The sequence below is a fragment of the Kogia breviceps genome, chromosome 18 (genome assembly GCF_026419965.1).
Source record: "Kogia breviceps isolate mKogBre1 chromosome 18, mKogBre1 haplotype 1, whole genome shotgun sequence".
NCBI classification, from domain to species: domain Eukaryota; kingdom Metazoa; phylum Chordata; class Mammalia; order Artiodactyla; family Physeteridae; genus Kogia; species Kogia breviceps.
In genome coordinates, this window is record NC_081327.1 from 6502959 (window position 1) to 6518477 (window position 15519).

At 46.4% G+C, this 15519-nt stretch overlaps 2 protein-coding genes across 12 annotated transcripts in view; one reads left to right on the forward strand and one right to left on the reverse strand.

The window, feature by feature from the left end:
* Positions 1-6833, forward strand: part of SLC6A16 (solute carrier family 6 member 16) — a 33673-nt gene extending 26840 nt beyond the window's left edge. The window contains exon 4 of the mRNA XM_067018195.1: positions 6790-6833. The gene's annotated coding sequence lies outside the window, so the exon portion shown is untranslated. The remainder of the gene's footprint in view (positions 1-6789) is intronic.
* Positions 1-15519, reverse strand: part of TRPM4 (transient receptor potential cation channel subfamily M member 4) — a 38695-nt gene that overhangs the window by 6480 nt on the left and 16696 nt on the right. For all 11 annotated transcript variants that reach the window (XR_010837611.1, XR_010837614.1, XR_010837609.1 and 8 more), the window contains 5 exons: positions 10824-10953; positions 10547-10692; positions 9330-9442; positions 8892-8969; positions 5125-5556 (listed from right to left, as the gene is read on the reverse strand). Coding sequence is in view for 5 of the 11 variants with exons in the window: in XM_059046100.2 (XP_058902083.1) it covers positions 5125-5556; positions 8892-8969; positions 9330-9442; positions 10547-10692; positions 10824-10953 (899 nt within the window). In the remaining 6 variants the exon portion in view is untranslated. The remainder of the gene's footprint in view (positions 1-5124; positions 5557-8891; positions 8970-9329; positions 9443-10546; positions 10693-10823; positions 10954-15519) is intronic.

Here is a 15519-nt window from a genome sequence, read left to right on the forward strand (position 1 = left end):
ATATAAAACTTATGTGTATTAAAAGATAACATAAATATGATGGACAGAGGAAGGCAAAATTTTCTGCCAAAAATACATAGCCTAAATTTGATCAGGAGGGAATACCAGACAAACTTAAACAGAGGCAAATTCTTCAAAATAACTGGTCTGGACTGTTCAAAAGTGTTAAGATCATAAAAGCCAAAGATGGACTGAAAAACTGTCCCAGATTAGAGACAATTAAGGAGACATGACAACTGACGGCAAAATGGAATCCTGGACTGGCTCCTGACCCAGAAAAAGAACATCAGTGGACAACTGATGAAATTGAAATAAAATTTCCTGGTTCTGATAATATAAGATGTTAACATTTGGGGGATCTGGATGAATGGTGTATGGGAATTCTCTGTGCTGTTTTTGCAAAAATTTTGATGTCTCGGGGTTTTTCGAAATGAAAAGTTAAAGAATAAAAGAATGTTTAAAGAACATACAAGGGCTTCCCTGGTGGTGCAGTGGTTGAGAATCCGCCTGCCGATGCAGGAGACACGGGTTCGTGCCCTGGTCCGGGAAGATCCCACATGCCGCGGAGCAACTAAGCCCGTGAGCCATGGCCGCTGGGCCTGTGCATCCGGAGCCTGTGCTCCGCAACGGGAGAGGCCACAACAGTGAGAGGCCCGCGTACCGCAAAAAAAAAAAAAAAAAAAAAAAAGAACATACAAAAGTGAAAAGACAAGCTGCAGACTGTAAGAAGATACTTAGAACAAAACCACCAAGGATTGGGATCCAGAGTATAAGGAGAGCACCTACCAAAAAATATATACATGCAAGAGATGAACACAATAAATTAAAAACTGGGGCAAAGGATATGAAAAGACAGTTGACAGGGTCTATGTGCCATTTAGATATGAAAGATGCCCAACTTACCCAACTAGGAGTCAGGGACGCATAAATTAAAACAAGGAGAGGTCATTTTTCCCATCAGATTGGCAAAACATGTAAAGGTTAAATTGAGAGCTACAAAATTTTAAAGATTGAAAATACCAGGTATCATCAAGCACGCCCTCAAGGGGGCAGTGTCTTACCCAGATGGTGGGTGTGTAGCGGGAAGAAGGTATTTCACAAGGAAAGCATTCCACATCAAGAATACACATACCCTTTGACCCACAAAGTGTACATCTCAGATGTCAACTGTTATTACTTTGGAATAATAAAAAATTAGAAACAACTGAAATGTCCATCCGGAAGGGATTGGCAAAATAAAACGATTCATCCATTCAATTCTGGAGAACACAGGAAATTTCTCCCGTGGAAAATGAGATTTTTGGAATTCTTTTTTCCTGTCCAATAATTCTTCCCCCACCTAAAAAACGATGAGCTTGACAAAAATGTCTAAAATATCACTGGTATTCCTAAAGGGTGGTAGCACATGGTCCTAGCCCTTTCCTCTCAGAAGATACTTTATACAAAATGCAAGGAACAGAGCACAGTGTTCTACAAAACTTTCTTATCTTGCTGTTTGAATAAATTATTCATGTCAAATTACTTTGTACCATTTTTAACACGGCACAGAGGAAGCATACCTCTCAGTGTGTCAACTGAGAAGAGAGTAGGGGGTCATTGCTGTCAACCATCCAGATTATAAAAGGGGGTGTCAGGACACTTCATCCCCTGTAAATAGTCACTAGGTTGTGACCACAAAGTTCTTTGTCGGCTCTCTTTAAAAGCAGTGGTGTCCTAACAGCTACGACTATTTAAAAACATAAAACAAAAAAATGACTCACCATCAGAGTACTAGAGCCAGAGCAGCTAATATCTGATTACAACCTCATGTTATCTCAAGTAGAAAATGAAAGATGCTTTGTAGAGAAATTTTTGGCCTAATTCTATCTCTTGAAGTTCAGAATTTTTGTCCCACTGCCTCATGAAAGGAATTCATTCATTTATTAAATCTGGCAAGAAGAAGTCTGTATTGTCTGCTTTAGCCAGCGAAGACTAAAACCCCTTCTTCAGGAATCTGATGCAACATTTTTATAGAATAAGGAATATTTGCAAATACTGACATGGAAAGAATGTCAGGACATATTACAGAGGAAAAGAAGAGGTTGCAAAAGAATAATAAAATATAGTATCAGGGCTTCCCCGGTGGCGCAGTGGTTGAGAGTCCGCCTGCCGATGCAGGGGACACGGGTTCGTGCCCTGGTCCGGGAAGATCCCGCATGCTGTGGAGCGGCTGGGCCTGTGAGCCGTGGCCGCTGGGCCTGCGCGTCTGGAGCCTGTGCTCCACGACGGGAGAGGCCACAGCAGCGAGAGGCCTGTGTACCACAAAAAAATTAAAAAATTAAAAAATAAAATAAATAAAATAAAATATAGTATCATCTGTGTATAAAAGAAGTAGGTAAATGCATAGAAAAAGAACAGGTAGGATGTGCACCAAACTGTTGATGGAGGTAACTGCTGAGAAAAGGAGGAAGCTTGAAATGGTTGAGGAAGATAATCCGTTTCTGTTCTATGCTCTTCTTCATTGGAATATAACCTTGTTCAATAAGGATGCACTTCTGCATTTCTTTGGGCATAGACTATATTCAAAGGTGTTTTAAGTTGCTGGGAGACAAGATAGATGTGGCTTGAGGAGCTTATAATCTTGTGTGAGGAGAGAGACAGCAAAAGCCATGGTCAAAGCGCTATCGGGAGGACTCTCAGGATGTTAGAGGAACACAAAGAAGAGACCCAGAGTCTGGGTAGGAGAAAGGAAGACCTCCAGAGGCAGAGACAGCAAAGCTGAGGCTGGGAGGAAGTGTACGAGTTGGCTTGGCCAAGGAGAGGAGAGAAAAGTGTTTCAGGAAGGGGGAACAGCATGTGCCAAGACCCAAAGACAACACAATTTATTCCCAAGGACATTTTGATTTGCCCTTTGCCCTCTCTCTGGCACCACACAATACAATCCAGAAACTATGGAAGAAATGAACTAACATTATATCGCCCAGTCTGGGCAACAGAAAATATTTGAGGGTAATTCCTCACAGTTCGTTTTTTATAAATTAGCTAAGAAATAAGCAGAAACAGTCAAGATTTTTATGGAGTAAAAAGGTGACAAAGGGCTTCCCTGGTGGCGCAGTGGTTGAGAGTCCTCCTGCCGATGCCGGGGACACGGGTTCGTGTCCCGGTCTGGGAAGATCCCACGTGCCGCGGAGCGGCTGGGCCCGTGAGCCATGGTCGCTGAGCCTGCGCGTCCGGAGCCTGTGCTCCGCAACGGGAGAGGCCACGACAGTGAGAGGCCCGCGTACCGCAAAAAAAAAAAAAAAGTTGACAAAGCATTGAGGGCTCCCTGATGAAATTTAGAATTATGAAATTTGACCCAGGAAAACCGGACATACAAGAAATAAAAGCCACAAAGTAAAATTCACAAACACAGACCCTAGATTTTGGCAAAATTTGATAGGACAAAAACACAAACGTTGAACGAAATATTTGTTGTAAAACTTAACCCAAACAATAATTAATCAAGTTGAAATAATTTCAGAAACTGAAAAAGAAAATAATTGAAGCTACTTTCACTGCCCTGCAATGTAAAATCAATCAAGGCAGTTTAAAGTAACTAGAAAATAGTTCCTTGGTAAGAATCCGTCAGTACTGGTAAAATTCTGATTGCAATTTTCTAATTATGCAGATTAAAAATACCAAGGGTCACAGGCAAAGCCACTGGCCTTGTGAAGAAGGAACTGCAAGTCGCTCTCAGACAAGCCAGAGTGTAAATGAAGAAAAGAGAAAGAAAACAGGGAGGCAGCCCTGGCAGAGAAAGGCAGGGGCTGAGACTCTGTCCCTGGGCACTGGCGAGCCCCAAGAAGCAGGGAGAGACAGGCCAGCTCTGGGTGTAGAAAGACCCTTGCGGGCCCTGTGGGGGATGGACTGGAGGGAAGAGAGGCTGGGGCAAGGGTGCAGGTGGGAGAGGCAGGCGTGGAGGTGAACAGGGGGATGAGACAGAGAAAGTCAGGGGCCAGGAGGACGGGGCCTGGGACCCACGGCTGTCCTGGAAGAGGAGGGAGGAGGTGAGGGTGGCACTCGCTGTGTAGCCTGATGTCTGGGGTCCAGGACAGGGGTGCAGCTGCAGGGCCATGTTGAGGACTAGAGAAACATCCTGTAAAGTCCAGATCTAGAATGAAGGGCAGTGGCGTTCTCATTTTATCCTATTAGCCCTAAAGCCAGATACCCACATGTGAGCAAACGGCTTACAGAACATCTTTAGGCAGTACTTTCAATCAAGATGGGATTTTTTTTTTTTTTTTTTTTTTAAACTAATAAGCAGGGGCTTCCCTGATGGCGGAGTGGTTAAGAATCCGCCTGCCAATGCAGGGGACACGGATTCAAGCCCCGATCCGGGAAGATCCCACGTGCCGCAGAGCAAGTAAGCCCATGCGCCACGACTACTGAGCCTGAGCTCTAGAGTCTGCGAGCCACAGCTACTGAAGTCTGCGCGCCTAGAGCCCGTGCTCCGCAATAGAAGCCGCCGCAATGAGAAGCCCGTGCACCACAATGAAGACCCAATGCAGCCTAATTAATGAATTATTTAAAAAAAAGAATAAGCATGGGCTTCCCAGGTGGCGCAGTGGTTGAGAGTCCGCCTGCCGATGCAGGGGACACGGGTTCGAGCCCTGGTCTGGGAAGATCCCACATGCTGCGGAGCAACTGGGCCCGTGAGCCACAACTACAGAGCCTGCGCGTCTGGAGCCCGTGCTCCGCAACAAGAGAGACCGCGATAGTGAGAGGCCCGTGCACCGCCATGAAGAGTGGCCCCTGCTTGCCACAACTAGAGAAAGCCCTCGCACAGAAACGAAGACCCAACGCAGCCAAAATTAAATAAATAAATAAAATTTAAAAAAAAAAAAAAAAAAGAATAAGCAGAGTTATTTTAAAATTGTGAATCACTATACATATACCTTCAACTTATCTAATATTGTACATCAACTATACTTCAATGAAAAAAAAATAAGTGGAGGTGGATTTAGCCTCTGCCTGCAGCAGGGGAGCCAAGAGTGGAGACCCCCAACCCCAGCCCTCACCCCCATCCCCACTCCCACGCCCCCACCCCCAGGAAGGAAGGGTCGGAGGTCGCCATGGGCCGGGAGTGTAAGGCCCCAGGGCACTCACCGGCAGCCCACGCCCAGGAGGAAGCAGGTGAGGGCCACCAGGTCGCACTGGTTCCAGGCGTCTGAGAGGTAGAGGTGCAGGCTGCGGCACAGCGGGGCCTGGTGGGAGTCTGTCCTGGGGGACCCCATGGCCAGGCTGCCCAAGCCGCCACCCAGCCCCTGGCGGAACTCCTCGCAGAGCAGGGTGAAGGCCCAGAAGTAGAGCAGCAGCTCCAGGGCGCTGGGTGTCTCGGGCTGGAAGTCGATGAGCAGCACGTGGGCAAAGAGCAGCAGGAAGAGGAGGTAGCTGACCACGTTGCCCATGAAGGAAGTCACCGGCGCTCCCCAGAACTGGGGCCAGCGGCGCAGGCGCTGGGACCACCCCCTACAGCATCTCCTGCGGCGGGGCGGCCTCAACACCCCCAGTGGCATCTTCTCAGGAGGGTCTGTGGGCCTGGGGGAGAGAGGGAGAGAAAGGAGAAGGGCTCAATCTGACCTCTGCACCTGACTGTCACCATTATCAGGACCTCTAAACTTTCATATCCTCCTCATCCTCCTTTCCAGACATTCCCCACCTTCACGACTTCTGACCCTGCCTGACCTGAAACTAAGTCTGATGTCCGCCATCACCTTGACTTTTGACCCCTGTATCTAATTTCTGACCTCTGAAATCTCCTACCATCAAGACCGCTGAGCTTGCACCTCTGACTTTGTCCACCTTCCTGACCTCTGGCCTCTGGGCTGACCTCTGACTCTTGTCTGGCTTTTGTCTCCAAGTCCCTCTTCTTTCACCCTCACAACCTCTGACTCTCCGTCTGACCTTGGACCATCTATCTGACCTCTGGCCCTCAAATATGACCTCTGACCCTCTCACTTTCATGGCCTTGGTTCCCCAGGTTTGACAACTGCATCCCTGAATGTTAACTTCTAACCCATAAATTCTGAAATCAGAGTATCGAGCACAGTTTTCTCAGATAACTCTTCCTTCCCTATGTCTGATCTCTGACTGAATTCTAAGCTTCTAGGTCCACTCATATCTCTGACCCTTCTCACCTGAGTTCTGATCCTCTGTCCCAGTTTCATCCTAACTCTTAATTCTGACCTCAAATCAGAAAGAGGAAAATGAATAATATGAATAAGAATAAATTCCGAAAGCTAACAGGAAAAATAAACTGGCTTGGAAAGGCATCCTCTTTTTATAAACCAAGCGGAAAGAAAACCCCAAAGTGGAAACAACCCAAATGTCCATCAGCTGATGAATAGATAAAGAAAATGTGGTAGATTCAAACAGTGGAATATTATTCAACAATAAAAAGGAGTGAAGCACTGACACATGCTACAAAGTGGATCAATCTTGAAAACATGATGTTAAGTTTACGAGGCCAGTCATAAAAGACCACCTGGTGTATAACTCCATTTATATGGAATGTCCGGAACAGGCAAATCCGTAGGGACAGAAAGTAAATGAGTGGTTGCCTGGGACTGGGAGAAGGGAGGAGTGGGGGGTGAGACTGGGTACAAGATTCCTTGCTGCAGTGATGAAAATGTTTTCAAATTAATTTTGTGATAATTTCACAACTCTGTGAATATACTGAAAATGACTGAAAATTGTATACCTTAAATGGGTGAACAGAATGGTATGTGAACTATATCTCAATAGGGCTGTTCTATTTTTGTTTTTTTTCAGGCTGTTCTAAAGAAAATAAGCAGAAAGAACAGTAAAAGCTAAAGAAAGTGAGATGCAGGGAGGAGAACCAGCTCCCCAATAATAAGAGGAAACAGACCTGGTAACAAAAATATGTGGTGGGTCAGAATGCCCCCCAAAGTCTGCCATCTTGAATCACCTCCAGGCAGGAGACACACAGATTCCTGGATGCTTCCCTGGAGGAGAAGCATCCAGGAATCTGTCCTTTTACAAAGCTCTCCAGGAAGGTGGCTTTCTACAGTGACTAAAAGCACAGATTCAGGAACAAGATGATCTGGGTTCAAATCCCAGCTCCACCACTGACCAATCACATGATCTGAGGTGGGTGACTTAATGCCTCAGTTATGTCATCTGTAAAATGGGGATAATAATGGACCCTATGGCATAGGGTTGTTGAGAGAATTAAATAAACTGATTTTCAAAACAATTCAGCGCACTGGCTGCCCACTGTAAGTGTTCTATAACCTCAGCTATTGTCATCATATGGTACAAATGTTGGGAACTCACCAGACAAGGATACCACTATGGATCCTGACATTGGGACCCTCTGTCTAATTTTTTTCAGTGGTCCAAATTTTGACAAATATTTTGTATTCTTTGTGCATTGTCTCAGAAAAAATATGTATATACATAATACATATAAATTTGACTTGTTTCACAGCAAGTGGTAGGTTTTACAGACTTCTGGCAGTCTGATTATGTTTCTAACAGTTACCAGAAACACTTTTTCTTCTGGAATATTGGGGCTGAGGTTCCTCCCTGTTCCCATTCAGACGATTAAAGTAAAGATGGAGGGTGCAAAGATGGGGCCTCTTCCTCTGTTTCTCTATTACCATAGACTTAGACCCTTATACCTACACACACACACACACACACACACACACACACACACACACACACACACACACCATTCAACAAAACAAATAAGTGTATCAATAACAGCAGTAGTAATGCTAGTCCCCGTTAACTGAGCACTCCGTTAACTGAGCACTTACTCTGTGCCAGGCACTACAATATGCACATTTAATACACATTATCTCCATGAATCCTCCCAACTGTTTCATCAGGCATTGTGGTATCTTGTATTACTGTGGACCAAATATTTTGGTTCCCTCCCAGTGGAAGAATTAAGAGCTAAGGGATTATCATATGACCAGTTTTCGCCAATGAAAAGTGGGCAAAAGTGACACGTGTCACTTCCAAGTGGAGGCTTTAAGGTCCAGAACCTGGTTTGCCGTGTTTCTTTTCCCTCTACCGTGAGACCAGCAACATCTCGGCTAGGAGGTGTCTGCTTATCCCAAAGTGGAGACCACGTGGAGCAGAGCCACAGACAATCCCCAAATGGAGCATGAATGACAATTAAAATCCTCACTGTTGCCAGTCCACTGAGAGTCTGGAATGCTTTGTCATTGCAGCATTACTCAACCTAACCTGACTAACACATGTACAACCTTCTCTTTACAGCAAAGAAAGCTGAGGCTCGGGGTGAAGCCACTTACAAAGGCAAAGTCGGGACTTGAACCCCGCTCTGCTTGACTCAGAGCCAAGTCCCCCAGCACCTCTGCTCGAGCAGAATTAACAGAAGATTGATAAACATTCAATTTCAGGAGAAACTAACCCACTATTGTAAAACAGTTATACTCAAATAAAGATGTTAAAAAAAAAAAAAAAAAAAAAAAAAAACCATTCAATTTCATTTGCTTAGGACTGATTTTGAAAACACCTTCATGGGTACCACAGCACAGAGATTAAGAGCAAAGGCCCTGGAGTCAGAAAAAAAAAAATTGGCAAAAGAACCCTAAATGAACCAAACCCACCCAATTTCACTTGCTTTATCAAGACAGAAATACATGTATCATGAAGCAAATTGATTTTCAGTGAGGAACTCCTTGGTGGCAGAACCAAAGTTGAACCGAGCCTTGAGCCTGGCATTTGGGAAACTTCCTCAGTATTTTCGGTGGCTTCATGAAACCACCATCTCCTGAAGCCCCACTTCTCCCCTCTGGTCTTGCTCCCATTACCTGGTGCTCCTGGAACTGCCTAGGGTGCCCCCTACCCCCACACAGTGCTTGTGCTTCACTCACTTGCCAGGCCCTTTCCCACTGACGCCCCTGTCCATGTCAAATTCCAGGTCCTTCTGAGTGGGCTCCTCATCTGGCTTCCTGGCACGGAGGGACACACAGAGTGAGAAACAGGGGGAGGGTAGGTGGGAGAGGAATTCTCCAAGCCAAACTCAGTCACCCAGAGACATTGCAGGGAAAGAGAGGTATCATCCCAAAGTGACCTTCCCCCCAGAGCCACGGCCAGAGGGCAGAGGAATTGCCCCCAGAGATACTGCAGAGACCCACCCCCAAAGCTTGCTTCCCACAACATGCTCCCAGTCTGGGGGAGGGAAAGAGAAGGAACAAGGGTGGGGGAAGCACTGGACAGACCAAGTAGAAAGGCAGCCAGAATTCAGCAGGAAGTAGAGACTGATCTCCCCTCTCCCCCTCCTCCTGCCAATCTAACCCCAGGGGACTGACCTGAAGGTGATGAGGTTGGTGTAGATGAGTGGGGGGCAAAAGAAGGCAAGAACCAGGGCCCAGATGGGTGTGGTGCTGTCCATCTCCCCCCACCACTTCTGTGTCAGCAGAGACTGCGGAGTGTGGGTAGGATTAGGAGCCTGAATCTCCCCACAGCCCTCTCCCAAAGACCCCAGACAAGGATCAAGCCACACTCCAGAGCACAGGGCAGATGCTCACTGTGGGGTCCATAACTACTGGGGGTGGGGGGAGAGGAGTCAAAGGCAAGGAACACCTGTCCCAGATTTTAGGAGAGTTAAACAGCCAACATTTGTTAACATGATATACCAGATACTGGGCTAAGCACTTTTTTACATAGATTAGCTCATTTAACCCTCACCACACCTCCAGGAGGACAGGTACTAATATTTTCTCCTTTTTCACAGATGGAGCACAGGGAGGTTACAGAAGAGGCAAAAGCTGCAATCCATGAGTTTAACCACCATTCAAAGCAAAGGACTCTGGGAAAGTATTTGAAGTGCCAACAAATCATTCCAAGAAGTGAAATGGGACTTCCTGCTGGGTAGGCAGGACTTCTTGTACTGAGGATGGGACTCTCTTTGCCCCTGTCAGATTTAGATTAAGGAGACCGAGAGTGTGTTCAGAATGTCAGGATTAGCAGGATGGGAGGAACTATGGGGGCACACAGGTCTTCCCAAAGGAAGGGTAGGGTTTCCTAAACCAGAGTTTGTCTATACCCAAAACACTGTAATTGTCCAGTGACGACATTTTAATTGCTGAAGCCTGGCAGTGGGCATCTCTTAAGGAAGTGGGAAGGACTTCTTGTGTGAGAGGTGAGACTTCTTACTAAAGTCCTGGGTATTCCTATAGCTGGAATAGAACTTTTTTTAGTTCCCTGACCAGGGATTGAACCTGGGCCACGGAAGTGAAAGCGCCACATCCTAAGCACTGGACTGCCAGGGGATTCCCTGGAATAGAACTTTTTAGGAGGGTGGGCTTTGCTGTGGGAAGGTTGGCTTTCCTGTGGCAGGGTGTGAGGCTTCTTTTGGGAAAAGCAACCCTCCCAGGAGAAGGCTGAGACTTTCTGAAGAGGGGTTGTCTCCGGGGGGAGAGGCTGGTCAAGACCACGGACTGCCCACCATGGCAGGGGCTTATCCTCCAGACTTCCCACAGTCCAGCTGAGAACTGTCTGGGATGTTGGTGTGTCAGATGCTCACCTGCACCCCATCCTGGGCAAAGAAGGCACGGGCATCAGCCTGCATGGCAAGGTGGAGGCAGGTGGCATCCCCCCAGAGTGGGCAGCGCCAAAGGAGCAGGTGAGCAGCTCGTTCCTCGCTGCTGCGGTAGCATTCTCCAAAGAGGTCTGGGGGCAGGAGATTTATGTGAGAGGGAGGAAAAGTAGTAGGAAGACGGTGTGAGGGAAGAGATGAGGGCATTGAAGGGGAAGTGGCAGCTCCCTGTCCCTGCCCCGCCAGGCGCCCATGCCCCACGCACCAACACCCAGCCCCTCAAACTTGGCTGCCAGGTCCTTCCTCCGTGCTGCCTCCTCAGCCTCAGTCTCCAGGCGCCCCAGCACTCGCAGCAACAAACAGGCCCCAAGAGCTGAGGCCACGGAATTGGAACCCTGGAGAGACAGAGATGGGGGTCACAATTAGGGTCAGAGTTTGGAATGAGAATCACAGAGGGGTGAAGAAGGTGAGAGGAAAGCTTGTGATCAAGGGAAGGAACAGAGCCAGAGGTTAGGAATTAACTAAGGTCGGGAATTCCCTGGTGGTCCAGTGGTTAGGACTCCGTGCTTCCATTGCAGGGGACCCGGGTTCGATCCCTGCTCAGAGAACGAAGATCCCACAAGCTGCGTGGCATGGCCAAAAAAAAAATTTAACCAAGGTCATCAGAGACCAAGGATGAAGTAGTATTTGTACATGGATCTGGAAGAAACTGGACGTCAAGGGAAAATGTCAGAAGTCAGGTGGTTTAGAGACCAGGGGCTGGGCTGGAATTAAAATGACATCAGAGGTTACAGACAGGCCAAGAAGCAATGGAGGTGTCACCTAAAATGGCAGAGTAGAGAACTTCAAAACTCTGTCCCTCCACAAAAGCAACAAAGAAGCTGGCAAAAAACTGTCAGGGTCAACTTTTTCAGAATTCTGGACTCTAACATAAAATTTACAACAAACAGGAGAATGCTTAATGAAAGATCTCAGTAAAAGAGCACACTGACATTTTAACAAAACCACTTACCATTGCCAATTCCCGAGCTCAGTGGTTGCCTTGAAGGCAACAGCCCATATTCCTGCTTCAGTTTGTTGGTATCAGAAGGAGCAATTCAGATCTTACTCTTTTTTTTAATTTATTTTTTTATTTTTTTTTTTTTGCGGTACGCGGGCCTCTCACTGTCGTGGCCTCTCCCGTTGCGGAGCGCAGGCTCCGGACGCGCAGGCTCAGCGGCCACGGCTCACGGGCCCAGCCGCTCCGCGGCGTGTGGGATCTTCCCGGACACAAACCCGCGTCGCATACATCGGCAGGCGGTCTCTCAACCACTGCGCCACCAGGGAAACCCCAGATCTTACTCTTAAATAATTGTGGTTGTGAGTATAAACCCAGCTGGTGGCTGGCTCCCTTGAAGGGGCAGCTCAAGGGTTGGCCTTTGTTTCACTGTTTTTGGTGCTACCCCAGAGCAGAAGTGTCTTCCCAGGTGGTGCTTGAAAACATTAAACACAAATGTATCAGCCTGAGCTAATTGAGTCAAAGAGTAACAGGTTCTTTGCCTCAAGTAGATGAGGCAAGCAAGAGATACTCTGAACAGCTCGGGAGAGAAGAGGGAAGCAGCTGGGGAAGGAGATGCTTGGGGGAGTACGGGGTTTTAAAAGCTCCTATGGGGAATTCCCTGGTGGTCCAATGGTTAGGACTCTGAGCTTCCACTGCAGGAAGCGTGGGTGAGATCCCTGGTGGGGGAGCTAACATCCCGCATGCCGCGTGGCACAGCCAAATAAATAAAGAAGTAAAAATAAAACAAAAAAAATAGGGCTTCCCTGGTGGCGCAGTGGTTGGGAGTCCGCCTGCCGATGCAGGGGACGCAGGTTCGTGCCCCGGTCCGGGAGGATCCCACGTGCCGCGGAGCGGCTGGGCCCATGAGCCATGGCCGCTGCGCCTGCGCGTCCGGAGCCTGTGCCCTGCAACGGGCAGGGCCACGGCAATGAGAGGCCGGCGTACCATAAAAATTAATAAAAATAAAATAAAAAGCTCCTACATGTTCCAGGAAATCTAGAAGGCTACAAACATAACCAAGACTGGATACATGCTCAGAAAAGACAATGGAAAGCCCTAAGCTTTCACCTCAGGCTGAACTTTAGGCTCAACAAAAGCAGGAAGTGAAGGCTAAAGCCAAATTGTAAACAGCCTGCCTGCCTAAGTGTTGAAAGACAGCTCCACAAAGAGCCAACCTGCAAAGTGGAAGAGCTTTATTCCCCCACCCCTGTGCATTTAAGGGAATCTCCTTCAAGTCACTAGCTGACCACTAAGCTAACAGAATGGGATTTCAGTGGCCATACATGACAAAGAATACAAACTTTACAAAACTAGCTTAGGAAAGTCACTAAACAAACAACAACCACCCACAACAAGCAGCAACAACAACCCCTGAAGGAAGGAGTTAAGCTGATTTCCAAAGTTGCCATATTATAATATTCAAAATGTCCTGTTTTCAACAACAACAACAAAAATTATGAGGCATGCAAAGAAACAAAAAAGTATGACGCATTCACAGGACAAAAGAAATTAGGAAATTTAGCCACTGGATTTACTAGAGAAAGATTTTAAATCAACTGTCTTAAATATGCTCAAAAAGCTAAAGGAAATAATGAACAAAGAGCTAAAGGAAGCCAGGAGAATGATAGGTCAGCAAATAAGAGAATAGAAATAAATATATAGAAATTATAAAAAGGAACCAGGGACTTCCCTGGTGGCACAGTGGTTAAGAATCCGCCTTCCAATGCAAGGGACATGGGTTCGAGCCCTGGTCCAGGAAGATCCCACATGCCACGAAGCAACTAAGCCCATGTGCCACAGCTACTGAGCCTGTGCTCTAGAGCCCATGGGTCACAACTACTGAGCCTGCATGCCACAACTACTGAAGCCCGCACCCCTAGAGCCTGTGCTCCGCAATAAGAGAAGCTACCGTAATGAGAAGCCCGCGCATTGCAATGAAGAGCAGCCCCTGCTCGCCACTAGAGAAAGCCTTCACACAGAAACGAAGACCCAATGCAGTCAAAAATAAATAATTAAGTAAATAATTTTTTTTGAAATAAAAAGGAACCAAATAGAAATTCTGGAGCTGAAAAGTGTAATAACTGAAATGAAAAATTCACTTAAAGGGCTTAAGAGCAGCTTTGAGGAGACAGAAGAAAGAATTTGTAAACTTTAAGATAGGTCAATTGCGATTATCCAGTTTGAGGTGCAGAAAGGAAAAAGAATAAAGAAAAATAAACAGACCCTAAGAGATCTGTGGGACACCATCCACCATACCAACATATGCATAATGGGAGTTCCAAAAGGAGAGGACAGAGAGGAAGGGACAGAAAGAATATTTGAGTATATAACACACTAAAACTTCCCCAATCTGATGAAATACATGAATCTGTACATGCAAAAAGATGAAGAAACTCCAAGTAGGATAAATTCAAAAAGATCCACACTACAAAACATTATAATCAAATTACTGAAAGCCAAAAACAAAGAAAGAATTTTAAAATCAGCAAGACAGGGCTTCCCTGGTGGCGCAGTTGTTGAGACTCTGCCTGCCGATGCAGGGGACGCGGGTTCGTGCCCCGGTCCGGGAAGATCCCACATGCCGCGGAGCGGCTGGGCCCGTGAGCCACGGCCGCTGAGCCTGCGCGTCCGGAGCCTGTGCTCCGCAACGGGAGAGGCCGCAGCGGTGAGAGGCCCGCGTACCGCCAAAAAAACCCCCCAAAACAAACAAAAAAAAAAAAAAAAAAAAAAATCAGCAAGACAGAAGTGACTCATCATATGTAAGGAATCTCCATAAGATTAACATGTAGGGTTAAATAATTATATATATAATAGTTATAAAACTATAAAACTCTTAGAAGGACACATAGGGATAAAACTTCATGATCTTGGATTTGGCAATGGTTACTTAGATATGACACCAAAAGCACAAGAAAACAAAGGAAAAAGAAAAGACAAATGGGACTTCATCAAAATGTAATACTTTTGTGCATCAAAGGACATTATCAACAAAAGGAAAAGACAGCCCACAGAGAGAGAGAATGTATTTGCAAATCATCTATCTAATAAGGGATTAATACCCAGAACATATAAAGAATTCTTTAAACTCATCAACAAAAAAGACCAAAGAGTCAATTAAAAAATGGGCAAAGACTTGAATAGACATTTCTCTTAAGAAAGATAGATGGCTGATAAGCACCTGAAAAGATTCTCAACCTCACTAATCATTAAGAAAATGAAAATCAAAACCAAGTGAGAGGGTCCTGGTGGGTGCAATGGTTAAGAATCCACCTGCCAGTGCAGGGGACACGGGTTTGAGCCCTGGTCCGGGAAGGTCCCACATGCCGCGGAGCAACTAAGCCCATGCACCACAACTACTGAGCCTGCGAGCCACGACTACTGAGCTCACGTGCCACAACTACCGAAGCCCGTGCTCTGCAACAAGAGAAACCACCGCAATGAGAAGCCCACGCACTGCAACGAAGAGTAGCCCCTGCTCTCCACAACTAGAGAAAGCCCACGCACAGCAACAAAGACCCAACACAGCCAAAAATAATAAACAAATAAAATAAATAAATAAAAATAAAACTTAAAAAAAAAAACCAAGTGAGAGGGACTTCCCTGGTGGTCCAGTGGTTAAGACTCCAAGCTCCCAGTGCAGGGGGCCTGGGTTTGATCCCTGGTCAGGGAACTAGATCCTGAATGCCACAACCAAGATCCCACGTGCCGCAACTAAGACCCGGTGCAGCCAAGTAAATAAATAAATAAATATTAAAAAAGAAAAAAAACCAAGGTGAGATCACACCCATTAGGATGGTAATTATAAAAAAGAAAGAAAGAGACAGACAGAGAGAGAGGAAGGAAGAGAAAAGAAAAGAACAAGCGTTGGTGAAGATGTGGAGAAACTGGAACTCTGTGCATTGCTGGTGGAAATTTAAATGGT